The sequence below is a fragment of the Pseudophryne corroboree genome, chromosome 5 (genome assembly GCF_028390025.1).
Source record: "Pseudophryne corroboree isolate aPseCor3 chromosome 5, aPseCor3.hap2, whole genome shotgun sequence".
Classification (NCBI taxonomy): Eukaryota; Metazoa; Chordata; class Amphibia; order Anura; family Myobatrachidae; genus Pseudophryne; species Pseudophryne corroboree.
The window spans coordinates 835478798-835506528 of NC_086448.1; the positions used below are offsets into that span (position 1 = coordinate 835478798).

A 27731-nucleotide genomic window follows, 5' to 3' on the forward strand; every position below is an offset into this window, starting at 1 on the left:
ATGTCCCCATTTTACACATTGCGGCAGGCACGGGTCCCCATTTTACACATTGCGGCAGGCACGTGTCCCCATTTTACACATTGCGGCAGGCACGTGTCCCTATTTTACACATTGCGGCAGGCACGTGTCCCCATTTTACACATTGCGGCAGGCAAGAGTCCCCATTTTACACATTGCGGCAGGCAAGAGTCCCCATTTTACACATTGCGGCAGGAAAGTGTCCCTATTTTACACAGTACGGCAGGAAAGTGTCCCTATTTTACACAGTACGGCAGGAAAGTGTCCCTTTTTTACACAAAGGCAGGAAAGTATTCCTATTTTACACAGTACGGCAGGAAAGTGTCCCTATTTTACACAGTACGGCAGGAAAGTGTCCCTATTCTATGCAGTACGGCAGGCAAGTGTCAAGTGGGGGGGGGGGGAGATGAACAACTTACATGTGAAGATCTCCCCGCTCCTCGCGCCGGCCGCCGGCGCCTCCTCTTAACAGCTTGCTTGGCTCCCCCTCCTCCCTTTTCCCGAGTACTCCTGCTCGGGGGGCGGAGTTTCGCGGATTGACGCTGTTGCGTCGTGACGTCATGACGCAACCGCGTCATACCGCGAAACTCCGCCCCCCGAGCAGGAGTACTCGGGAAAAGGGAGGAGGGGGGAATCAGAGACCCGTAAAGTGCCGCGGCGGGCGCCCCGTGCGGTTGCACGGCTCACCCGCCGCAAGAAACGGCACTGCGTACAATCCTGGTTGTGCCGTCTCCTCTCCGCGCTGCTAGTTATGCAGCATACAGATATTGCGCACAGTGCGGCCCGCTTACCATGGTAGGCGGGAGGTGGGGGCGCCATCCTCGGCTCCTCAGGCTGGTAGTATGGCATACCCAGGCACCGCAGCCCTAGCATAGCACTAATACGAGGGAGTAACAGTGGGTGGTGGCAGCGCCAACTGTTCAGTGGGTCAGCAGCTGGCGGTTACTGACGCTAACAGGGAATCCCCTAACAGCCCAGATCCCGTGAGGCCAAACGGATCTGTGATCGCTTGGCGCAGTGAGGGGCAAGTTGCATACCTCCCAACTGTCCCGATTTTGGCGGGACAGTCCCGTTTTTCACGGTCTGTCCCGCTGTCCCACCCGCAGGTCGCAGTGTCCCGTGGGTGGGGGGGGGGCAGTTGGGAGATCCCCCCCTGTCACTCGCTGCTCTGAGTAAAGCAGCGGTGAATAGATGCTGTGCGCATGCGCACAGCGTCTATTCACGGCAGAGAGGGACAGGGGGCATGACCAGCAGCTCTCACAGCGCTGTTCATGCCCCCATAATGACGAAAATGGGGCGTGGCTTGCGAGTGCGGCACTTACCGTGAGGCCACGCCCCTTTCCATTAGGCCACACACCCTAAAACCAGACACGCGCCTTCGGCGCACGATAGTGTCCCTCCTCGGCTGACCTAAAAGTTGGGAGGTATGAAGTTGATGCATTGTCTATAGCAACCAATCAGATTCTACAGGGTATATTTACAAAAGGGCGTGTTTTTAAAAGTGGAGATGTTGCCCATAGCAACCAATCAGATTCGAGCTATTATCTTCTAGAGGGCGCTAGACAAGTGATAAGTAGAATTTGATTGGTTGCTATGGGCAACATCTCTACTTCTGTAAACCTGCACCGTAGTAAATATAACCCTAAAAGGCAAAACTGACCTGATTTTTACGTTAATTGCAGCCTTAAAAATACGGGCTTAATGTCAGAAATAGCGCCCGTGCCTGCACTTCGCTGACTATTATATAAAGAATTTTGTTTTGCCAAAACAAAATACTCTGCAGGAATCATTCAGGGCCACAGACTCAGAGCTCTCAAAATGTTTAGTGCATGCAGCGGTGGGAGAGAGACAATACCACAGCGCAAGCAGAGATCAGAATTTCAAAGTCTCATTTCACTGTCATGTGTCACGTGCCTGTGGTTGCCATGGTAGCCCAAAATCATATCTGAATAATTAGCACCTTGAATGGGGGACAAATTGGAAAATGAGGAGAAAAGGGATAACACCACAGTAGAGATTAATTTACATTATGCTTAAAGTTAAAATCACCTCAGGTGTTTTTTTTCTATAAGGAATTTCAGCTTTAAATGACCTAGTTCCTTTGCGGATGCGTGATTGGCTCATCTTAACGTCAATCACTACGCGGGAAAAGCGGGGAGGGTGCCCCGTCTGGTGACGTCACGGCAGCTAAGCCACAGGAAACCCAGTCCTGAGAAAACAAGCCGCGAGACAAAGGAGTACACCGCGCGTCCAATCAGAGCGAGGGGCGGAGCCGCCCTGTCAGGAGAGGGAGGCGGGAAAGGGCCGGGCAGCCATCTGCGCCATTGGGGAAACAAGACGTTGCCGCTGGCGGGATGGGGCGTACCATTCGGCTGGTTGAGGGGAGGGGGGGGAAGGTTTTTTTTTCTCGCTCACCCGCTACGCGTCTCTTTCACGCGAGTAAACGAATGGCCGTGCGTGATTGTGTGCCAAGCCGCTCGTACGCGGGCAGGAAAATCCGGGGAGGCGATCCGTGGCGTTCCCCCCGTCCCCCGCTGACAGGAGTGGTACGGCCCAGGGCGCGGAGTGACTGGCACGGCACAAGATGGCGCCGGGCGGGGTGGACGCGCAATGGCCGCCCCTGCAGAGGAGGAGGCGGGGGGAGGAGTAAAGGAGCTTTGTTCCCCTCGCTGCTCGGCTGCTGGGGAAGAGAAGGCCGTACCGCCCGCGTCCCGGAGACAGTCGTCGGCTTGGGAATTGGGACCCCACGGCCGGGTCATGAAGAGCCCGGGGCCCCCGGAGCCGTGACGCGCGCCCCGCCGCCCGCCCGCGCCGGAGATCCCCGTATGGCGGACATGGCCCCGGCGCTGACTGGAGCGGCCCCGCACCGGCTGAAGCTGAGCGCCCCGGCCTGGCAGCCGCTGCTGCTGAACGGGGGGAAGGGACGCGTGATGCCCGGGGGGAGGCAGCAGGAGCCCGGGGTGAGGCCGCAGGAGGAGCCGGAGGCCGGGGTGAGGCCGCAGGAGCCCGGGGTGAGGCCGCAGATGGAGCCGGAGCCCGGGGTGAGGCCGCAGGAGGTGCAGCAGAGGGCCGCCCGCATGTCCGGCCGGCAGCAGGAGCTGGGGGCCCGTGCCCGGACGCTGTGCCGGCGGCTGCAGGTGATCCAGGCTAAGCAGGTGGAGCGGCACGTCAGGCAGCAGCTGTCCGGGCTGGTGGAGCTGCTGGCCCGGTGCGGGGAGGACGGGCTGCCGGGGACCCCGCACATGGAACTGGACCGGCTGGCGAGCAGCTCCACGGCCCGGCTGCGGGCGGCCCAGGGCGGCTTTGACTCGGACGCTACAGAGAGCAGCTCTGGCGGGGAGAGCGACGGCGAGGAGGCGACCGGGAGCGAGGAGGAGGAGAGCCCGGGGTGAGTGCTGCTGCGTACAGCCTGCCTGCCCCTGTATACTACCCCCCCCGTGTATATAGCCCTGGTCTCTTATACCCCCTGTGTGTATATAGCCCTGGTCTCTTACCCCCCCCCCTGTGTGTGTAGCCCTGGTCTATTACCCACCCCCCTGTGTGTGTATATAGCACTGGTCTCTTACCCCCCCCCCCCCCCTGTGTGTGTAGCCCTGGTCTCTTACCCACCCCCCCCTGTGTGTGTAGCCCTGGTCTCTTACCCCCCCCCCCTGTGTGTGTAGCCCTGGTCTCTTACCCCCCCCCCCCTGTGTGTGTAGCCCTGGTCTCTTACCCACCACCCCCCCTGTGTGTAGCCCTGGTCTCTTACCCACCCCCCTGTGTGTGTATATAGCACTGGTCTCTTACCCACCCCCCTGTGTGTGTATATAGCACTGGTCTCTTACCCACCCCCCTGTGTGTGTATATAGCACTGGTCTCTTACCCACCCCCGTGTGTGTGTGTATATAGCACTGGTCTCTTACCCACCCCCGTGTGTGTGTGTATATAGCACTGGTCTCTTACCCACCCCCGTGTGTGTGTGTATATAGCACTGGTCTCTTACCCACCCCCGTGTGTGTGTGTATATAGCACTGGTCTCTTACCCACCCCCGTGTGTGTGTGTATATAGCACTGGTCTCTTACCCACCCCCGTGTGTGTGTGTATATAGCACTGGTCTCTTACCCACCCGTGTGTGTGTGTATATAGCACTGGTCTCTTACCCACCCCCGTGTGTGTGTGTATATAGCACTGGTCTCTTACCCACCCCCGTGTGTGTGTATATAGCACTGGTCTCTTACCCACCCCCGTGTGTGTGTATATAGCACTGGTCTCTTACCCACCCCCGTGTGTGTATATAGCACTGGTCTCTTACCCACCCCCGTGTGTGTGTGTGTATATAGCACTGGTCTCTTACCCACCCCCGTGTGTGTGTGTATATAGCACTGGTCTCTTACCCACCCCCGTGTGTGTGTGTATATAGCACTGGTCTCTTACCCACCCCCGTGTGTGTGTGTATATAGCACTGGTCTCTTACCCACCCCCGTGTGTGTATATAGCACTGGTCTCTTACCCACCCCCGTGTGTGTGTGTATATAGCACTGGTCTCTTACCCACCCCCGTGTGTGTGTATATAGCACTGGTCTCTTACCCACCCCCGTGTGTGTGTGTATATAGCACTGGTCTCTTACCCACCCCCGTGTGTGTGTGTATATAGCACTGGTCTCTTACCCACCCCCGTGTGTGTATATAGCACTGGTCTCTTACCCACCCCCGTGTGTGTGTGTATATAGCACTGGTCTCTTACCCACCCCCGTGTGTGTGTGTATATAGCACTGGTCTCTTACCCACCCCTGTGTGTGTGTATATAGTACTGGTCTCTTACCCACCCCCGTGTGTGTGTGTGTATATAGCACTGGTCTCTTACCCACCCACGTGTGTGTGTGTATATAGCACTGGTCTCTTACCCACCCCCGTGTGTGTGTGTGTGTGTGTATATAGCACTGGTCTCTTACCCACCCCCGTGTGTGTGTGTGTGTATAGCCCTGGTCTCTTACCCACCCCCGTGTGTGTGTGTGTGTGTGTATAACCCTGGTCTCTTACCCACCTTCCTGTGTGTGTATATAGCCCTGGTCTCTTATACCCCCCTGTGTGTGTAGCCCTGGTCTCTTATACCCCCCTGTGTGTGTGTAGCCCTGGTCTCTTATACCCCCCTGTGTGTGTATATAGCCCGGGTCTCTTATACCCCCCTGTGTGTATATAGCCCTGGTCTCTTATACCCCCCTGTGTGTATATAGCCCTGGTCTCTTATACCCCCCTGTGTGTGTGTGTGTGTGTGTAGCCCTGGTCTCTTATACCCCCCTGTGTGTGTGTGTGTAGCCTTGGTCTCTTATACCCCCTGTGTGTGTGTGTGTGTAGCCCTGGTCTCTCTACCCCCCCCCCCCCCCCCTGCCCGCTTCCCCTCCCTCCCAGTGTATATAGCCCTGACCGTGCTGCCCCCCCTGTGTATGTAGCCTTGGCCCGTGCTGCCGCCCCCCCCCCCCCCCACCCCTCTGTGTGTAAAGCCCTGGCCATGCTGTCTCTCACTGCCTTTCCCTTGTGTATATACAGCCCTGGTCTGCACATGGTTTCCGTACTGTAAATAAAACAGATTAGGCTTGTCTGTAAATTTGTCTTTCATGGGCTTCCCAACACAAGAAAATAGTCACTAGTAGTGTATTATATTTAGACATTAAAAAGACAGAATATCTTCTCCATTCTTCCAGTCAGAGGGAAACTGCTCATTGTCACCAGCGCATTTCACTCTATGACTTCAGATGGATAGAGTTCAACCTCTTGGTGTGTTATGTGGAGGGGTTGTACACCTTATTAATAAAGTGTCTGTATAGTTCTTCCCTTCCTCCTACCTGTACAGTGTAGTAGGGACCATCCCTTTAAACAAAAAAATCCAGCAGCTACTCGTGGTTCCACCACCACAGCTAGGTAGCAAGAAGTCCATACCGCTTCCAGTAGAACTCTATGGAAGAGGTGTGTCTGGATACTAGCCATGTGTGGACAGCTGTATATATTCTCAACATCAAGAAATGGTTACAATCAGGAGTGGGTTTAAAAAAAAAAAAAAAAAGTAGCCAATTCCTTTAAAAATGACATTGGAAGCTAATTATTAGTCTAATTATACAGTTGTGTCGAAGAAATGTGCGTAAAGTCCATGGTTTGGCCACCTAGCCAGGACTCCAGGCGGGATTAGCCGCTACTTGCTGCTAAACTACGTTTATTTGGGTGGTCCAGAAAACCTTTGAATCGCCCCCTGTATGACCCACTCATGGGCGTCGATTCAATTGAACGCAGATTGATTAAAGACCATTACATTTGCGTTCAATTGCATAGAGTCCAAGGTGTAAGTTTGTAGAGATACCTCTAATTTATACTGCAGCTTCCACTTTATACAGCAGCAGTGATTTTTATGAATAGCCACCATTTATATGGCGCTACAATGGGTCCACAGCACCCACTTAGAGTATATAAACAAATGAGTAAAACAAGAAGACAGTGACTTAGTCCAAGACAATGTAGGACAAGTACATGGTATATAAACATGGCTGCATCAGCAGACGACACTGATAGAAGTATCATGGCGGCAGAAGACCAAGGGATTTGGTGCCATCAAATGGATTATGGAGTAAAAGATGGAATAAATAAGAGAAGAAAAGGCACATGAGGGAAGAGGGCCCTGCTCGTGAGAGCTTACATTCTGTACACATTACAGCATGGCCCACGCAATATCTGCGTCATCATGACGTGACTCAGAGGTGGATGCAGATAGCGCCGATGCTACTTCGCAGCGGCTGTACAAAAGCTGCAGGTGGTGTCTTGTGTAAAATGACGCTGTGGCCATAGACCCCTCAGCCACAGGTGTAATGGTGGCTGCGGCACTAAAGGGGTTAACCCTCAGTGTCCGGCGCCATTTTGAGTGGACAATAGACGCTTGGCGCCACTTGAAAATGTGTTCTGGTGCTGGGTGCCATCTTTAGAATGCTGTAGGCGCTGGTTATTTAATGTTTATAAAATGTGTTTTAATACTGCGCCATGGACCCGGACCTCTCTGGCGGCCACGGCGATGTGTCAATCCCCCCCTGGTGCAGTGCGCTGGGGGAGAAGGGGGAGCTGCTGCAGTGCTGACGCTGGGGAGCCAGCGGCGGTGATGGTTAACCCCCAGTGCGCAGACGGGTAAGGAGGCTGCTGACGCCTGGTCTGTGCCACACGGAAGGGGTGCCGGGCAAGCTGGCTCCCTGTGCGTTGGATGGGGGGGGAAGTGCGTTGGGCGCTGAGGTCCGGGAGCTGAGCTGTAGGGAGACGGTGAGCCGCGGCAGCCGGGATGAGCGTCCCATGTTGCTGGGCTGAAGGAGGGAGCCGAGGCGCCGCTCCTGAGAAGGCTGCTGGCTCCCAGACAGCTACACTGGGGGGGGGTGGAGGCTGTGAGGGGGCACTAAGGGTCGTGTGCTGCCCTAGAGGGAAGAGGGCAGCCTGATGCAGGAAAGCAACTGCAGCAGGGGACCAAGCCTTGGAGCTGCTGGGCTGTGAGCGCCTGCTGCTGGGGCTGAGTCAGCACTTCAGGCTGTACAACTGAGCGCTGGGCACACAACAGTAAACAATGAAAATATAGTATGTTGTGAGGCACTGAGCTGGGGATAGCAGATCTCCTCCTCCACCCCCCAGCTGGAATTCAGACATGGTGGTTATAGGTTCTATTCCGAACTGTGCCCTGTCTGTGCGGAGTTTATATGTCCTCCAGACTTGCATGCATTTACTGTTGGTGCCCAGGCTTTTTTCCACGCTCCAAAGGTGTACTGGCAGGTTAATTGGATTGTGACGACATGCCCCTTGGTATGTGTGTATCCTTGCAGTATGAGACACACTGTAGTTTGTACACACCACTGGTACAGGAATGCAGTAAATGCCCTAAAGCTGTTTTGTGTTGGGCTGTTGTTGGGAGCTAGAAGTGGTAGCTGTTACCCCTGTGTTGGCTTTGCTGTGCGATGGCTGATTTAGTGCTGGGGATTAACCCTTGACATCACCCTTATGTAACCGAGGTAATCAGTTTCTTACTTTAATAATCTTCAGCTGCACCACATCCAGCAGTCTTCTGCCACCTGATACTTATTCCAGTGTCATCTGCTGATGTAACTGTTTATTTACCCTGTACTTGTCCTATACTGTCATCAACTGTAAGTCGCTGTTTTCCTGTTTGATTATTCATGTACTCTGTAATTGGGCGCTGCGGAACCCTTGTGGCGCCATATAAATAAAGGATAAGAATAATAATAATAATGTGCTGCTACCTCGGTTTGACATGGTGGGAATTCAGTTGTATTTGGGCACACGATGGGAGCTATTCAATTGGTTTGCCATTGGGGTGAGTGCTGCATGTGCCCATGAACTCTGTCCGTAACCTGAGGTGGCGAGCAGAAATAGCCAAAAAGTCGTGTTTTGGGCACCCACACTGTGGTTTTAGCAGCACGCCCAATACTATGCACAGTTGTGCCTGCTTTACGCATCTATACCTGGTGCATTTGCACAACATGTGCGATAAGTAATGGGCTGCCCGCAGAACACTTTAATATTGTCGGTCGTCCAGTTCATCAATCATTTGGCTATTGATCATGACAACCAAATGACATGCTGAGGCCAAATGTTGCTATTAATGTGGTGCTAGCTGGTGTATTACTGAGGACTGTTCTTGTAATTACGTTTATCAGTTGATAGTCTGAGGGCGGCTTACCTATTTTGGACAGCTTACCGAATGCCCGGTACACCCTGTATTCCAGGGCACAGTTATTTCCCGGCTGTGTAAACAGAGCTGAGCTGCTAATAGTAGAGAACAGCTTACGTAGTCCCTTATCCTAGATAAGTCCTCAGTTGCCCCTGCTCCTGTATGTGCTGTATGTTTGCGGAAACACGTGTGCTCGCCCCATTTATAGGCATCATCAGCCTTTAGACCAGTGGTTCCCAAACTGTGTGCCGTGGTTCCCTGGGGTGCCTCGGGACACTTGCAGGGGTGCCTTGGATTGGTGGTCCAGGACCAATTCAAATGATTTATGGTCACTGTAATAGGCAAAACCAGTGCTGGTGGTTGTCAATCATAAAATATGGGGACAGACAGAAGAAAATCTTGTCCCTCACCACAAAATTGAGCCTTAGGATGACATATAAACACAATTTCTCTATCGTCCTTGTGGATGCTGGGGTTCCTGAAAGGACCATGGGGAATAGCGGCTCCGCAGGAGACAGGGCACAAAAAGTAAAGCTTTCCGATCAGGTGGTGTGCACTGGCTCCTCCCCCTATGACCCTCCTCCAGTTAGATTTTTGTGCCCGGCCGAGAAGGGTGCAATCTAGGTGGCTCTCCTAAAGAGCTGCTTAGAGAAAGTTTAGCTTAGGTTTTTTATTTTACAGTGAGTCCTGCTGGCAACAGGATCACTGCAACGAGGGACTTAGGGGAGAAGGAGTGAACTCACCTGCGTGCAGGATGGATTGGCTTCTTGGCTACTGGACATCAGCTCCAGAGGGACGATCACAGGTACAGCCTGGATGGTCACCGGAGCCGCGCCGCCGGCCCCCTTGCAGATGCTGAAGTAAGAAGAGGTCCAGAATCGGCGGCTGAAGACTCCTGCAGTCTTCTAAAGGTAGCGCACAGCACTGCAGCTGTGCGCCATTTTCCTCTCAGCACACTTCACACGGCAGTCACTGAGGGTGCAGGGCGCTGGGAGGGGGGCGCCCTGGGAGGCAAATGAAAACCTTTTTTGGCGAAAAATACCTCACATATAGCCCCCAGAGGCTATATGGAGATATTTAACCCCTGCCAAGATTCACTAAATAGCGGGAGACGAGCCCGCCGAAAAAGGGGCGGGGCCTATCTCCTCAGCACACAGCGCCATTTTCTCTCACAGAAAGCCTGGAGAGAAGGCTCCCAGGCTCTCCCCTGCACTGCACTACAGAAACAGGGTTAAAACAGAGAGGGGGGGCACTGATTTTGGCGATATTGAGATATATATAAAGATGCTATAAGGGAAAACACTTATATAAGGTTGTCCCTATATAATTATAGCGTTTTGGTGTGTGCTGGCAAACTCTCCCTCTGTCTCCCCAAAGGGCTAGTGTGGGTCCTGTCCTCTGTCAGAGCATTCCCGGTGTGTGTGCTGTGTGTCGGTACGTGTGTGTCGACATGTATGAGGACGATGTTGGTGAGGAGGCGGAGAAATTGCCTGTAATGGTGATGTCACTCTCTAGGGAGTCGACACCGGAATGGATGGCTTATTTAGGGAATTACGTGAGAATGTCAACACGCTGCAAGGTCGGTTGACGACGTGAGACGGCCGACAAACTATTAGTACCGGTCCAGGCGTCTCAGAAACACCGTCAGGGGCGTTAAAAACGCCCATTTACCTCAGTCGGTCGACACACACAGACACGGACACTGAATCCAGTGTCGACGGTGAATAAAAAAACGTATTTCTCATTAGGGCCACACGTTAAGGGCAATGAAGGAGGTGTTGCATATTTCTGATACTACAAGTACCACAAAAAAGGGTATTATGTGGGAGTGAAAAAACTACCTGTAGTTTTTCCTGAATCAGATAAAATAAAATGAAGTGTGTGATGATGCGTGGGGTTACCCCGATAGCAAATATTGGCGTTATACCCTTTCCCGCCAGAAATTAGGGCGCGTTGGGAAACACCCCTTAGGGTGATAAGGCGCTCACACGCTTATCAAGTGGCGTTACCGTCTCCAGATACGGCCGCCCTCAAGGAGCCAGCTGATAGGAAGCTGGAAAGATATCCTAAAAAGTATATACACACATACGGTGGTTATACTGCGACCAGCGATCGCCATCAGCCTGGAGATGCAGTGCTGGGTTGGCTTGGTCGGATTCCCTGACTGAAAATATTTTATTCATATAGAGCATTTAATAGGATGCATTCTATATATATATGTACGTGAGATGCACAGAGGGATATTTGCTCTCTGGCATCAAGATAAGTACGTTGTCCATATCACCCAGAAGATGTCATGGACACGACAGTGGTCAGGTGATACAGATCCCATACGGCACATGGAAGTATTGCCGTATAAAGGGAAGGAGTTAGTGGGGTCGGTCCATCGGACCTGGGGACCACGGCAACAGCTGGGAAATCCAACCTTTTTACCCCAAGTTACATCTCAGCTGAAAAAGACACCGTCTTTTCAGCCTCAATCCTTCCTTTCCCATGAGGGCATGCAGGCAAAAGGCCAGTCATATCTGCCCAGACATAGAGGTAAGGGAAGTAGACTGCAGCAGGCAGCCCCTTCCCAGGAAAAGAAGCCCTCCACCGCGTCTGCCAAGTCCTCAGCATGACGCTGGGGCCATGCAAGCGGACTCAAGGTGGGGGGGTAGTCTCAAGAGTCTCAGCGCGCAGTGGGATCACTCGCAGGTTGACCCCTAGATAGTACAAGTATTATCCCAGGGGTACAGATTGGAGAGTCGAGACATCTTCTCCTCGCAGGTTTCTGAAGTCTGCTTTACCAACGGCTCCCTCCGACAGGGAGGCAGCATTGGAAACAATTCACAAGCTGTATATCCAGCAGGTGATAATCAAAGTACCCCTCCTACAACAAGGAAAAGGGTATTATTTTTCCACACTATATTGTGGTACTGACGCCAGACGGCTTGGTGAGACATAGTCTAAACTGAAATCTTTGAACACTTACATAAAAGGTTCAAATCGAGATGGAGTCACTCAGAGCAGTGATAGCGAACCGGAAAAAAGGGGACTATATGGTGTCCCTGGACATCAAGGATTACCTCCATGTCCAAATTTGCCCTTCTCAACAAGGGTACCTCTGGTTCGTGGTACAGAACTGTCAATATCAGTTTCAGACGATGCCGTTTGAATTATCCACGGCACCCCGGGCCTTTTACCAAGGTAATGGCCGAAAAGATGTTTCTTCAAAGAAAAAAGGCATCTAAATTATCCCTTACTTGGACGATATCCTGAAAAGGGCAAGTTCCAGAGAACAGTTGGAGGTCGGAAGAGCACTATCTAAAGTAGTTCTACGACAGCACGACTGGATTCTAAATATTCCAAGAATCGCAGCTGTTTTCCGACGATACGTCTGCTGTTCCTAGGAATGATTCTGGGCATAGTCCAGAAAAAGGTGTTCCTCCGGGAGGAAAAAGCCAAGGAGTTATTCGACCTAGTCAGAAACCTCCTAAAACCAGGCCAAGTATCAGTGCATCAATGCACAGGAGTCCTGGGAAAAATGGTGGCTTCTTACGAAGCGATTCCATTCGGCAGATCTCAGGGGATTTGCTGGACGAATGGTCCGGATCGCATTTTCAGATGCATCAGCGGATAATCCTGTCTCCAAGGACAAGGGTGTCTCTTCTGTGGGGGCTGCAGAGTGCTCATCTTTTAGAGGGCAGCACACTCAGCATTCAGGACTGTGTTCTGGGGACCACGGATACCAGCCTGAGAGGCTGGGGAGTAGTCACACAGGGAAAAAATTTCCAAGGAAGTGTGGTCAAGTCTGGAGACTTCTCTCCACATGAATATACTGGAGCTAAGGGCAATTTACAATGTTCTGAGCCTAGGAAGACTCCTGCTTCAAAGTCAACCGGTGCTGATCCAGTAGGACATCATCATGGCGGTCGCCCACGTTATCAGACGGGGCGACACAAGAAGCAGGAGGGCAATGACAGCAAGGATTCTTCGCTGGGCGGAAAATCATGTGATAACACTGTCAGCAGTGTTCATTCCGGGAGTGGGCAACTGGGAAGATTTCCTCAGCATAAATGAATTCCACCCGGAAAAGTGGAAACTTAATCTGGAAGTTTCCACATGATTGTAAACCGTTGGGAAAGACCAAAGGTGGTTATGATGGCGTCCCACCTGAAGCGCCAGGTCAAGAGACACTCAGGCAATAGCTGGGACGCTCTGGTAACACCGTCGGTGTACCAGTCGGTGTATGTGTTCCATCCTCTGCTTTTCATACCCAATGTATTGAAAATGATAGGAAGGAGAGGAGTAAGAACTATACTCGTGGCTCCGGTTTGGCCAAGAAGGACTTGGTTCCCGGAACTTCAAGAGATACTAAGAAGGGTCTTGATTCGGCAAGAACCGTGTCTGTTCCGGGACTTACCGCAGCTGCGTTGACGCCAAGGCGGGTGAACGCCGGATCCTAAGGGAAAGAGGCATTCCGGAAGAGGTCATCCCTACCCTGGTCAGAGCCAGGAAGGAGGTGACCGCACAACATTATCACCACTTAGGTGAAAATATGTGCCAGGGTGTGAGTCCAGGAAGGCTCCACGGAAGAATTTCAACTAGGTTAATTTCTACATTTCCTGCAAACAGGAGTGTCTATGGGTCTCAAAATTGGTCCATTAAGGTTCAAATTTCGGCCTGTTGATTTTCTTCCAGAAAGAAATTGGCTTCAGTTCCTGAAGTCCAGAAGTTGTTAAGGGAGTACTGCATATACAGCCCCTTTGATGTCTCCAGTGGCACTGGGCGATCTCAACGTAGTTTTGGGATTCCTAAAAAATCACATTGGTTTAAACAACTCAAATCTGTGGATTTGATATATCTCACATGGAAAATGACCATGCTGTTGGTCCTGGCCTCGGCCAGGCGAGTGTCAGAATTGGCGGCTTTATCTCACAAAGCCATATCTGATTGTCCATTCGGACAGAGCAAAGCTGCGGACTCGTCCCCAGTTTCTCCTTAAGGTGGTGTCAGCGTTTCACCTGAACCAGCTTATTGTGGTACCTGCGGCTACTAGGGACTTGGAGGACTCCAAGTTGCTGGATGTTATCAGGGCCCTGAAAATATAGTTTCCAGGTTGGCTGGAGTCAGGAAATCTGACTTGCTGTTTATCCTGTATGCACCCAACAATGCTGGGTGCTTCTGCTTCTAAGCAGTCGATTGCTCGTGGGATTGGTAGCACAATTCAACTTGCACATTCTGTGGCAGGCCTGCCACAGTCTAAATCTGTTAAGGCCCATTCCACAAGGAAGGTGGGCTCATCTTGGGCGGCTGCCCGAGGGGTCTCGGCATTACAACTTTGCCGAGCAGCTACGTGGTCGGGGGAGAACACGTTTGTAAAATTCTACAAATTTGATACCCTGGCAAAAGAGGACCTGGAGTTCTCTCATTCGGTGCTGCAGAGTCATCCGCACTCTCCCGCCCGTTTGGGAGCTTTGGTATAATCCCCATGGTCCTTTCAGGAACCCCAGCATCCACAAGGACGATAGAGAAAATAAGAATTTACTTACCGATAATTCTATTTCTCGGAGTCCGTAGTGGATGCTGGGCGCCCATCCCAAGTGCGGATTATCTGCAATACTTGTACATAGTTATTGCTAACTAAATCGGGTTATTGTTGTTGTGAGCCATCTTTTCAGAGGCTCCGCTGTTATCATACTGTTAACTGGGTTCAGATCACAGGTTGTACAGTGTGATTGGTGTGGCTGGTATGAGTCTTACCCGGGATTCAAAATTCCTCCCTTATTGTGTACGCTCGTCCGGGCACAGTACCTAACTGGAGTCTGGAGGAGGGTCATAGGGGGAGGAGCCAGTGCACACCACCTGATCGGAAAGCTTTACTTTTTGTGCCCTGTCTGCTGCGGAGCCGCTATTCCCCATGGTCCTTTCAGGAACCCCAGCATCCACTACGGACTCCGAGAAATAGAATTATCGGTAAGTAAATTCTTATTTTACTTAATTTAATATTTCTCTCTAAATTTCTCAATAAGAAATTTCTCTATCGTCCTAAGTGGATGCTGGGGTTCCTGAAAGGACCATGGGGAATAGCGGCTCCGCAGGAGACAGGGCACAAAAGTAAAGCTTTTACAGGTCAGGTGGTGTGTACTGGCTCCTCCCCCTATGACCCTCCTCCAGACTCCAGTTAGATTTTTGTGCCCGGCCGAGAAGGGTGCAATTCTAGGTGGCTCTCATAAAGAGCTGCTTAGAGAGTTTAGCTTAGGTTTTTTTATTTTACAGTGATTCCTGCTGGCAACAGGATCATTGCAACGAGGGACAGAGGGGAGAAGAAGTGAACTCACCTGCGTGCAGGATGGATTGGCTTCTTGGCTACTGGACATGAAGCTCCAGAGGGACGATCACAGGTACAGCCTGGATGGTCACCGGAGCCAGGCCGCCGGCCCCCTCACAGATGCTGAAGCAAGAAGAGGTCCAGAATCGGCGGCTGAAGACTCCTGCAGTCTTCTTAAGGTAGCGCACAGCACTGCAGCTGTGCGCCATTTTCCTCTCAGCACACTTCACACGGCAGTCACTGAGGGTGCAGGGCGCTGGGAGGGGGGCGCCCTGGGAGGCAAATGAAAACCTTTAAAAAGGCTAAAAATACCTCACATATAGCCCCAGAGGCTATATGGAGATATTTACCCCTGCCTAAATGTACTAAATAGCGGGAGACGAGCCCGCCGGAAAAGGGGCGGGGCCTATCTCCTCAGCACACGGCGCCATTTTCTGTCACAGATCCGCTGGTCAGGAAGGCTCCCAGGTCTCTCCCCTGCACTGCACTACAGAAACAGGGTATAACAGAGAGGGGGGGCAAAATAAATGGCAATATATCAATATAAAAGCAGCTATAAGGGAGCACTTAATCATAAGGCTATCCCTGTCATATATAGCGCTTTTTGGTGTGTGCTGGCAGACTCTCCCTCTGTCTCCCCAAAGGGCTAGTGGGTCCTGTCTTCGTATAGAGCATTCCCTGTGTGTCTGCTGTGTGTCGGTACGTGTGTGTCGACATGTATGAGGACGTTATTGGTGTGGAGGCGGAGCAATTGCCAAATATGAGGATGTCACCTCCTAGGGGGTCGACACCAGAATGGATGCCTTTATTTGTGGAATTACGGGATAGCGTCAACTCGCTTAAGCAGTCGTTTGCCGACATGAGGCGGCCGGACACTCAATTAGTGCCTGTCCAGGCGCCTCAAACACCGTCAGGGGCTGTAAAACGCCCCTTGCCTCAGTCGGTCGACACAGACCCAGACACAGGCACTGATTCCGGTGGTGAAGGTGACGAATCAACCGTATTTTCCAGTAGGGCCACACGTTATATGATTTTGGCAATAAAGGAGATGTTACATTTAGCTGATACTACAGGTACCACTAAACAGGGTATTATGTGGGGTGTGAAAAAACTACCAGTAGTTTTTACCGAATCAGAAGAATTAAATGACGTGTGTGATGAAGCGTGGGGTGCCCCGATAAAAAACTGCTAATTTCAAAGAAGTTATTGGCTTTATACCCTTTCCCGCCAGAGGTTAGGGAGCGCTGGGAAACACCTCCTAGGGTGGACAAAGCGCTAACACGCTTATCAAAACAAGTGGCGTTACCCTCTCCTGAGACGGCCGCACTTAAAGATCCATCAGATAGGAGGATGGAAAATATCCAAAAAGGTATATACACACATGCAGGTGTTATACTACGACCAGCTATTGCGACTGCCTGGATGTGCAGTGCTGGGGTAGTTTGGTCAGAGTCCCTGATCGAAAATATTGATACCCTGGACGGGGACAATATTTTACTGTCGTTAGAACAAATAAAGGATGCATTTCTTTATATGCGTGATGCACAGAGAGATATCTGCACACTGGCATCACGGGTAAGTGCTATGTCCATTTCGGCCAGAAGAGCTTTATGGACACGACAGTGGACAGGCGATGCGTAGAGGAGTTATTTGGGGTCGGTCTATCGGATTTGGTGGCCACGGCTACGGCCGGGAAATCCACCTTTCTACCTCAAGTCACTCCCCAACAGAAAAAGGCACCGACTTTTCAACCGCAGCCTTTTCGTTCCTTTAAAAATAAGAGAGCAAAGGGCTATTCATATCTGCCACGAGGCAGAGGACGAGGGAAGAGACAGCAACAGGCAGCTCCTTCCCAGGAACAGAAGCCCTCCCCGGCTTCTACAAAAGCCTCAGCATGACGCTGGGGCTTCGCAAGCGGACTTGGGGGCGGTAGGCGGTCGTCTCAAAAATTACAGCGCGCAGTGGGCTCACTCGCAGGTAAATCCCTGGATCCTGCAGATAATATCTCAGGGGTACAGGTTGAAATTAGAGACAGAGCCACCTCGCCGTTTCCTGAAGTCGGCTTTACCAACGTCCCCCTCAGAAAGGGAGACGGTTTTGGAAGCCATTCACAAGCTGTATTCTCAGCAGGTGATAGTCAAGGTACCTCTTCTACAACAAGGGAAGGGGTATTATTCCACTCTTTTTGTGGTACCGAAGCCGGATGGCTCGGTACGGCCTATTCTAAATCTGAAGTCCTTGAACCTGTACATAAAGAAGTTCAAGTTCAAGATGGAGTCACTCAGAGCAGTGATAGCGAACCTGGAAGAAGGGGACTTTATGGTATCCTTGGACATCAAGGATGCGTATCTCCACGTTCCAATTACCCCTCACACCAGGGGTACCTCAGGTTCGTTGTACAAAACTGTCACTATCAGTTTCAGACGCTGCCGTTTGGTTTGTCCACGGCACCTCGGGTCTTTACAAAGGTAATGGCCGAGATAATATTTCTTCTTCGAAGAAAAGGCGTATTAATTATCCCATACTTGGACGATCTCCTAATAAGGACAAGGTCCAGAGAACAGCTAGAGATGGGTTTAGCACTATCTCAAGAGGTGCTAAAGCAGCACGGATGGATTCTGAATATTCCAAAATCCCAATTAATGCCGACAACTCGTCTGATGTTCCTGGGGATGATTCTGGACACAGTTCAGAAAAAGGTTTTTCTTCCCGAAGAAAAAGCCAAGGAGTTATCTGACCTGGTCAGGAACCTCCTAAAACCAGGAAAGGTGTCTGTACATCAATGCACAAGAGTCCTGGGAAAAAATGGTAGCTTCTTACGAAGCAATCCCTTTCGGCAGATTCCATGCAAAGGGATCTGTTGGACAAATGGTCAGGGTCGCATCTTCAGATGCACCTGCGGATAACCCTGTCGCAGAGGACAAGGGTATCCCTTCTGTGGTGGTTGCAGGAGGCTCATCTATTGGAGCGCCGCAGATTCGGCATGCAGGATTGGATCCTGGTGACCACGGATGCCAGCCTGAGAGGCTGGGGAGCAGTCACACAGGGAAGAAATTTCCAGGGAGTGTGGTCGAGCCTGAAAAAGTCTCTTCACATAAGCATTCTGGAACTAAGAGCAATCTACAATGCTCTAAGCCAGGCGGAACCTCTGCTTCAAGGAAGACCGGTGTTGATCCAGTCGGACAACATCACGGCAGTCGCCCATGTAAACAGACAGGGCGGCACAAGAAACAGAATGGCAGAGGCTGCCAGGATCCTTCGCTGGGCGGAGAATCACGTGATAACACTGTCAGCAGTATTCATCCCGGGCGTGGACAACTGGGAAGCAGACTTCCTCAGCAGACACGACCTTCACCCGGGAGAGTGGGTACTTCATCCAGAAGTTTTCCACATGCTATTAAACCGTTGGGTAAAACCAATGGTGGACATGATGGCGTCTTGCCTCAACAAGACACTGGACAGTTATTGCGCCAGGTCAAGAGATCCGCAGGCAATAGCTGTGGACGCGTTGGTAACACTTTGGGTGTACCAGTCCGTATGTGTTTCCTCCTCTGCCTCTCATACCAAAGGTATTGAGGATTATACGGCAAAGAGGAGTAAGACTAGTGGCTCCGGATTGGCCAAGAAGGACTTGGTACCCGGAACTTCAAGAGATGGTCACGGACGATCCGTGGCCTCTACTTCTGAGAAGGGACCTGCTTCAGCAGGGTCCTTGTCTTTTTCAAGACTTACCGCGGCTGCGTTTGACGGCATGGCGTTTGAATGCCAGATCCTAAAAGGAAAAGGCATTCCAGAAGAAGTCATTCCTACCTTGATAAAGGCAAGGAAGGAAGTCACCGCGAAGCATTATCGCCGTATTTGGCGAAAATATGTTGCGTGGTGCGAGCAGCGGAGTGCTCCGATGGAGGAATTTCAACTGGGTCGTTTTCCTACATTTCCTGCAATCAGGATTGTCTATGGGTCTCAAATTGGGATCTATTAAGGTTCAAATTTCGGCCCTATCAATATTCTTCCAAAAAGAATTGGCCTCAGTCCCTGAGGTCCAGATTTTTATCAAAGGAGTACTGCATATACAGCCTCCTGTGGTGCCTAAGGTGGCACCGTGGGATCTAAATGTAGTTTTAGATTTCCTCAAATCCAATTGGTTTGAACCACTAAAGAATGTGGATTTGAAATATCTCACATGGAAAGTGACTATGTTACTGGCCCTGGCTTCGGCCGGGAGAGTATCTGAACTGGCGGCTTTGTTTTATAAAAGCCCTTATTTAATTTTCCATTCGACATAGGGCAGAGCTGCGGACGCGTCCGCATTTTCTCCCTAAGGTGGTATCAGCGTTTCACCTGAACCAGCCTATTGTAGTGCCTGCGGCTACAGACGACTTGAAGGACTCCAAGTTGTTGGACGTTGTCAGAGCCTTAAAAATATACATTTAAAGGACGGCTGGAGTCAGAAAATCTGACTCGCTGTTTATACTGTATGCACCCAACAAGTTGGGTGCACCTGCTTCTAAGCAGTCGATTGCTCGTTGGATTTGTAACAAAATTCAACTTGTACATTCTGTGGCAGGCCTGCCACAGCCTAAATCTGTTAAGGCCCATTCCGCAAGGAAGGTGGGCTCATCTTGGGCGGCTGCCCGAGGGGTCTCGGCATTACAACTCTGCCGAGCAGCTACGTGGTCAGGGGAGAACACGTTTGTAAATTTTTACAAATTTGATACCCTGGCAAAGGAGGACCTGGAGTTCTCTCATTCGGTGCTGCAGAGTCATCCGCACTCTCCCGCCCGTTTGGGAGCTTTGGTATAATCCCCATGGTCCTTTCAGGAACCCCAGCATCCACTTAGGACGATAGAGAAAATAAGAATTTACTTACCGATAATTCTATTTCTCGGAGTCCGTAGTGGATGCTGGGCGCCCATCCCAAGTGCGGATTATCTGCAATACTTGTACATAGTTATTGTTAACTAATTCGGGTTATTGTTTAGGAAGCCATCTTTCAGAGGCTCCTCTGTTATCATACTGTTAACTGGGTTTAGATCACAAGTTGTACGGTGTGATTGGTGTGGCTGGTATGAGTCTTACCCGGGATTCAAAATCCTCCCTTATTGTGTACGCTCGTCCGGGCACAGTACCTAACTGGAGTCTGGAGGAGGGTCATAGGGGGAGGAGCCAGTACACACCACCTGACCTGTAAAAGCTTTACTTTTGTGCCCTGTCTCCTGCGGAGCCGCTATTCCCCATGGTCCTTTCAGGAACCCCAGCATCCACTACGGACTCCGAGAAATAGAATTATCGGTAAGTAAATTCTTATTTTTTGACCTATGGGTGCCGTGAAAAAAATTCTGATACTCTAGGGCGCCGTGACTCAAAAAAGTTTGGGAACCACTGCTTTAGACAACACTGGAAGCTTTTAGATGTTGCTCTATAATACACCTTTCAGACCCATACGCCGAGTCGTACACGGGTCCTTATTGCCGCGTTGGTGTCGTCACCACTGACGTGTCCCAAGCAAGGAGGTGCTTGGTGAGGAGATGAACTCCAAGCTCCGCCTCTTACTATTCAGTGAACAGGTGCAGGGCCGCAACAACCCGTCTTACCCGTTCACACTGCACTGCGAGCCCGGTAGAACCAGTGTTCAACCCTGCTCGCTACCTGGGTAGAAATACTGGGTCGCTCGTCCTGGGTTACTTCAACTGGCCCCTGTCAGACTGCCCCACAACCTGGGTTATTGCTGGCGATCTGCCCCCCCCCCCCTTTCCTCCGTTATAGCACTGATTGCACCCATTACACTCTGGTTTTGCGGCTCGAGCGAAAAAAGACCCGTTTGGGCATAAACAGGTCTCTTTAAGCAGATTACAGCTGGGGGTAGCGAGCTGAAATGAACTTGTTGCGCCTGTTTGCAGCAACATTAGAATATTGCCGGTGGGCACGATTGGAAGGGGGACACTTGAATCCGGCCCTATATGTCTGTTTAATTCTCGAGGAGTAGCGGCCCCAGATTACATTTCTGTTCAGAGGAGTGCGGGAGGTGTTTCATTTGTATAAATTGCTACCGGAAACAATGTATCCCTACGATACATTTATGGGGCCCAAATTCCATGGAGGATAGGAGTGATTGCAAAAAAGCTATAGCACATATTTCTCTGACGTCCTAAGTGGATGCTGGGGACTCCGTCAGGACCATGGGGGTTAGCGGCTCCGCAGGAGACAGGGCACAAAAGTAAAAGCTTTAGGATCAGGTGGTGTGCACTGGCTCCTCCCCCTATGACCCTCCTCCAAGCCTCAGTTAGGTTTTTGTGCCCGGCCGAGAAGGGTGCAATCTAGGTGGCTCTCCTAAAGAGCTGCTTAGAGTAAAAGTTTTGTTAGGTTTTTTATTTTCAGTGAGTCCTGCTGGCAACAGGCTCACTGCAACGAGGGACTTAGGGGAGAAGAAGTGAACTCACCTGCGTGCAGGATGGATTGGCTTCTTAGGCTACTGGACACTAGCTCCAGAGGGACGATCACAGGTACAGCCTGGATGGGTCACCGGAGCCGCGCCGCCGACCCCCTTGCAGATGCTGAAGAGAGAAGAGGTCCAGAAATCGGCGGCTGAAGACTTCTCAGTCTTCATGAGGTAGCGCACAGCACTGCAGCTGTGCGCCATTGCTCTCAGCACACTTCACACCAACGGTCACTGAGGGTGCAGGGCGCTTGGGGGGGCGCCCTGGGCAGCAATGAAAGTACCTATGCTGGCTAAAAATACATCACACATAGCTCCTGGGGCTATATGGATGTATTTAACCCCTGCCAGGTTGTCAGAAAAACGGGAGAAGAAGCCCGCCGAAAAGGGGGCGGGGCCTATTCTCCTCAGCACACAGCGCCATTTTCCTACACAGCTCCGCTGCTAGGAAGGCTCCCAGGCTCTCCCCTGCACTGCACTACAGAAACAGGGTTAAAACAGAGAGGGGGGGCACTTATTTGGCGATATTATTATATATTAAGATGCTATAAGGGAAAACACTTATATAAGGTTGTCCCTGTATAATTATAGCGTTTTGGTGTGTGCTGGCAAACTCTCCCTCTGTCTCCCCAAAGGGCTAGTGGGGTCCTGTCCTCTATCAGAGCATTCCCTGTGTGTGTGCTGTGTGTCGGTACGTGTGTGTCGACATGTATGAGGACGATGTTGGTGAGGAGGCGGAGCAATTGCCTGTAATGGTGATGTCACTCTCTAGGGAGTCGACACCGGAATGGATGGCTTATTTAGGGAATTACGTGATAATGTCAACACGCTGCAAGGTCGGTTGACGACATGAGACGGCCGGCAAACCAATTAGTACCTGTCCAGGCGTCTCAAACACCGTCGGGGGCTTTAAAACGACCATTTACCTCAGTCGGTCGACACAGACACGGACACTGACTCCAGTGTTGACGGTGAAGAAACAAACGTATTTTCCATTTGGGCCACACGTTACATGTTAAGGGCAATGAAGGAGGTGTTACATATTTCTGATACTACAAGTACCACAAAAGAGGGTATTATGTGGGGTGTGAAAAAACTACCTGTAGTTTTTCCTGAATCAGATAAATTAAATGAAGTGTGTGATGATGCGTGGGTTTCCCCCGATAGAAAATTATTGGCGTTATACCCTTTCCCGCCAGAAGTTAGGGCGCGTTGGGAAACACCCCTTAGGGTGGATAAGGCGCTCACACGCTTATCAAAACAAGTGGCGTTACCGTCTCCAGATACGGCCGCCCTCAAGGAGCCAGCTGATAGGAGGCTGGAAAATATCCTAAAAAGTATATACACACATACTGGTGTTATACTGCGACCAGCGATCGCCTCAGCCTGGATGTGCAGCGCTGGGGTGGCTTGGTCGGATTCCCTGACTGAAAATATTGATACCCTTGACAGGGACAGTATTTTATTGACTATAGAGCATTTAAAGGATGCATTTCTATATATGCGAGATGCACAGAGGGATATTTGCACTCTGGCATCAAGAGTAAGTGCGATGTCCATATCTGCCAGAAGATGTTTATGGACACGACAGTGGTCAGGTGATGCAGATTCCAAACGGCACATGGAAGTATTGCCGTATAAAGGGGAGGAGTTATTTGGGGTCGGTCCATCGGACCTGGTGGCCACGGCAACAGCTGGAAAATCCACCTTTTTTACCCCAAGTCACATCTCAGCAGAAAAAGACACCGTCTTTTCAGCCTCAGTCCTTTCGTCCCCATAAGGGCAAGCAGGCAAAAGGCCAGTCATATCTGCCCAGGGATAGAGGAAAGGGAAGAAGACTGCAGCAGGCAGCCCATTCCCAGGAACAGAAGCCCTCCACCGCTTTTGCCAAGTCCTCAGCATGACGCGGGGGCCGTACAAGCGGACTCGGGTGCGGTGGGGGGTCGTCTCAAGAGTTTCAGCGCGCAGTGGGCTCACTCGCAAGTGGACCCCTGGATCCTACAAGTAGTATCCCAGGGGTACAGATTGGAAATTCGAGACGTCTCCCCCTCGCAGGTTCCTGAAGTCTGCCTCCTCCGACAGGGAGGCAGTATTGGAAACAATTCACAAGCTGTATTCCCAGCAGGTGATAATCAAAGTACCCCTCCTACAACAAGGAAAGGGGTATTATTCCACACTATATTGTGGTACTGAAGCCAGACGGCTCGGTGAGACCTATTCTAAATCTGAAATATTTGAACACTTACATACAAAGGTTCAAATCAAGATGGAGTCACTCAGAGCAGTGATAGCGAACCAGGAAGAAGGGGACTATATGGTGTCCCTGGACATCAAGGATGCTTACCTCCATGTCCCAATTTGCCCTTCTCACCAAGGGTACCTCAGGTTCGTGGTACAAAACTGTCACTATCAGTTTCAGACGCTGCCGTTTGGATTGTCCACGGCACCCCGGGTCTTTACCAAGGTAATGGCCGAAATGATAATTCTTCTTCAAAGAAAAGGCGTCTTAATTATCCCTTACTTGGACGATCTCCTGATAAGGGCAAGGTCCAGAGAACAGTTGGAGGTCGGAGTAGCACTATCTCAAGTAGTTCTACGACAGCACGGGTGGATTCTAAATATTCCAAAATCGCAGCTGTCTCCGACGACACGTCTGCTGTTCCTAGGGATGATTCTGGACACAGTCCAGAAAAAGGTGTTTCTCCCGGAGGAGAAAGCCAGGGAGTTATCCGAGCTAGTCAGGAACCTCCTAAAACCAGGAAAAGTGTCAGTGCATCATTGCACAAGGGTCCTGGGAAAAATGGTGGCTTCTTACGAAGCGATTCCATTCGGCAGATTTCACGCAAGAACTTTTCAGTGGGATCTGCTGGAAAAATGGTCCGGATCGCATCTTCAGATGCATCAGCGGATAACCCTGTCTCCAAGGACAAGGGTGTCTCTTCTGTGGTGGCTGCAGAGTGCTCATCTAGTAAAGGGCCACAGATTCGGCATTCAGGACTGGGTCCTGATGACCACGGATGCCAGCCTGAAAGGCTGGGGAGCAGTCACACAAGGAAAAAATTTCCAGGGAGTGTGATCAAGTCTGGAGACTTCTCTCCACATAAATATACTGGAGCTAAGAGCAATTTACAATGCTGTAAGCTTAGCAAGACCTCTGCTTCAAGGTCAGCCGGTATTGATCCAGTGGGACAACATCACGGCAGTCGCCCACGTAAACAGACAGGGCGGCACAAGAAGCAGGAGGGCAATGGCAGAAACTGCAAGGATTCTTCGCTGGGTGGAAAATCATGTGATAGCACTGTCAGCAGTGTTCATTCCGGGAGTGGACAACTGGGAAGCAGACTTCCTCAGCACGACCTCCACCCGGGAGAGTGGGGACTTCATCGGGAAGTCTTCCACATGATTGTGAATTGTTGGGAAAGACCAAAGGTGGACATGATGGCGTCCCGCCTGAACAAAAAACTGGACAGGTATTGCGCCAGGTCAAGAGACCCTCAGGCAATAGCTGTGGACGTTCTGGTAACACCGTGGGTGTACCAGTCGGTGTATGTGTTCCCTCCTCTGCTTCTCATACCTAACGTACTGAGAATTATAAGACGTAGAGGAGTAAGAACTATACTCGTGGCTCCGGATTGGCCAAGGAGGACTTGGTACCCGGAACTTCAAGAGATGCTCACAGAGGACTCATGGCCTCTGCCGCTAAGAAGGGACTTGCTTCAGCAAGTACCATGTCTGTTCCAAGACTTACCGCGGCTGCGTTTGACGGCATGGCGGTTGAACGCCGGATCCTAAGGGAAAAAGGCATTCCGGAAGAGGTCATTCCTACCCTGGTCAAAGCCAGGAAGGAGGTGACCGCACAACATTTTCTCTATCGTCCTAAGTGGATGCTGGGGTTCCTGAAAGGACCATGGGGAATAGCGGCTCCGCAGGAGACAGGGCACAAAAAAGTAAAGCTTTACTAGGTCAGGTGGTGTGCACTGGCTCCTCCCCCTATGACCCTCCTCCAGACTCCAGTTAGATTTTGTGCCCGAACGAGAAGGGTGCAATCTAGGTGGCTCTCCTAAAGAGCTGCTTAGAGAAAGTTTAGTTTAGGTTTTTTTTTTCTTTACAGTGAGTCCTGCTGGCAACAGGATCACTGCAACGTGGGACTTAGGGGGAAAGTAGTAAACTCACCTGCATGCAGAGTGGATTTGCTGCTTGGCTACTGGACACCATTAGCTCCAGAGGGATCGAACACAGGCCCAGCCGTGGAGTCCGGTCCCGGAGCCGCGCCGCCGACCCCCTTGCAGATGCTGAAGCGTGAAGAGGTCCGGAAAACGGCGGCTGAAGACTCCTCAGTCTTCATAAGGTAGCGCACAGCACTGCAGCTGTGCGCCATTTTCCTCTCAGCACACTTCACTGGGCAGTCACTGAGGGTGCAGAGCGCTGGGGGGGGGCGCTCTGAGAGGCAAATATAAACCTTATACAAGGCTAAAAATACCTCACATATAGCCCATAGGGGCTATATGGAGATATTTAACCCCTGCCTGACTGGAAAAATAGCGGGAGAAGAACCCGCCGAAAAAGGGGCGGGGCCTATCTCCTCAGCACACGGCGCCATTTTCTGTCACAGCTCCGCTGGTCAGAACGGCTCCCAGGTCTCTCCCCTGCACTGCACTACAGAAACAGGGTAAAACAGAGAGGGGGGGCACATTAATGGCTATATATATATATATTAAAGCAGCTATAAGGGAGCACTTAATATAAGGATATCCCTTGTATATATAGCGCTTTGTGGTGTGTGCTGGCAGACTCTCCCTCTGTCTCCCTAAAAGGGCTAGTGGGTCCTGTCTTCATTAGAGCATTCCCTGTGAGTTTGCGGTGTGTGTCGGTACGTGGTGTCGACATGTATGAGGACGATATTGATGTGGAGGCGGAGCAATTGCCAAATATGCAGATGTCACCCCCCAGGGGGTCGACACCAGAATGGATGCCTTTATTTGTGGAATTACGTGATGGTTTATCTTCCCTTAAACAGTCAGTTGAGGACATGAGGCGGCCGGACAATCAATTAATGCCTGTCCAGGCGCCTCAAACACCGTCAGGGGCTGTAAAACGCCCTTTGCCTCAGTCGGTCGACACAGACCCAGACACGGGCACTGATTCCAGTGACGACGGTAGAAATTCAAACGTATTTTCCAGTAGGGCCACACGTTATATGATTTTGGCAATGAAGGAGACGTTACATTTAGCTGATACTACAGATACCGTAAAACAGGGTATTATGTATGGTGTGAAAAAACTACAAACAGTTTTTCCTGAATCAGAAGAATTAAATGACGTGTGTGATGAAGCGTGGGTTGCTCCTGATAAAAAGTTGATAATTTCAAAAAAGTTATTGGCATTATACCCTTTCCCGCCAGAGGTTAGGGCGCGCTGGGAAACACCCCCTAAGGTGGACAAGGCGCTCACACGCTTATCCAAACAAGTGGCGTTACCCTCTCCTGAGACGGCCGCACTTAAGGATCCATCAGATAGAAAGATGGAAGTTATTCAAAAGAATATATACACACATGCAGGTGTTATACTACGACCAGCTATAGCAACTGCCTGGATGTGCAGTGCTGGAGTAGTTTGGTCAGAATCCCTGATTGAAAATATTGATACCCTAGATAGGGACAATGTTTTACTGTCGTTAGAACAAATAAAGGATGCATTTATCTATATGCGTGATGCACAGAGGGATATTTGCACACTGGCATCTCGGGTGAGTGCTATGTCCATTTCAGCCAGAAGAGCCTTATGGACACGACAGTGGACAGGCGATGCGGATTCAAAACGTCACATGGAGGTTTTGCCGTATAAAGGGGAGGAGTTATTTGGAGTTGGTCTATCAGACTTGGTGGCCACGGCTACTGCCGGGAAATCCACTTTTTTACCTCAAGTCACTCCCCAACAGAGAAAGGCACCGACCTTTCAACCGCAGCTTTTTCGCTCCTACAAAAATAAGAGAGCAAAGGGCTTGTCGTACCTGCCACGAGGCAGAGGAAGAGGGAAGAGACACCAACAGGCAGCTCCTTCCCAGGAACAGAAGCCCTCCCCGGCTCCTGCAAAAACCTCAGCATGACGCTGGGGCCTCTCAAGCGGACTCGGGGACAGTGGGGGGCCGTCTCAAAAATTACAGCGCGCAGTGGGCTCACTCGCAGGTAGACCCCTGGATCCTGCAGATAATATCTCAGGGGTACAGGTTGGAATTAGAGACGGATCCTCCTCATCGTTTCCTGAAGTCTGCCTTACC

The 27731-nt window shown here is 51.0% G+C and overlaps 1 protein-coding gene across 2 annotated transcripts in view; it reads left to right on the forward strand.

The window, feature by feature from the left end:
* Positions 1-2392: 2392 nt before the first annotated feature.
* The window catches only part of LOC134928637 (KAT8 regulatory NSL complex subunit 1-like), a 135048-nt gene continuing 109709 nt past the window's right edge, over positions 2393-27731 (forward strand). Inside the window, exon 1 of one of the 2 annotated variants that reach the window (XM_063924578.1) lies at positions 2393-3406. In XM_063924578.1, the coding sequence (XP_063780648.1) occupies positions 2466-3406 (941 nt within the window). In that variant the 5' untranslated portion in view covers positions 2393-2465. The remainder of the gene's footprint in view (positions 3407-27731) is intronic. The other variant, XM_063924577.1, reaches the window with a different exon arrangement.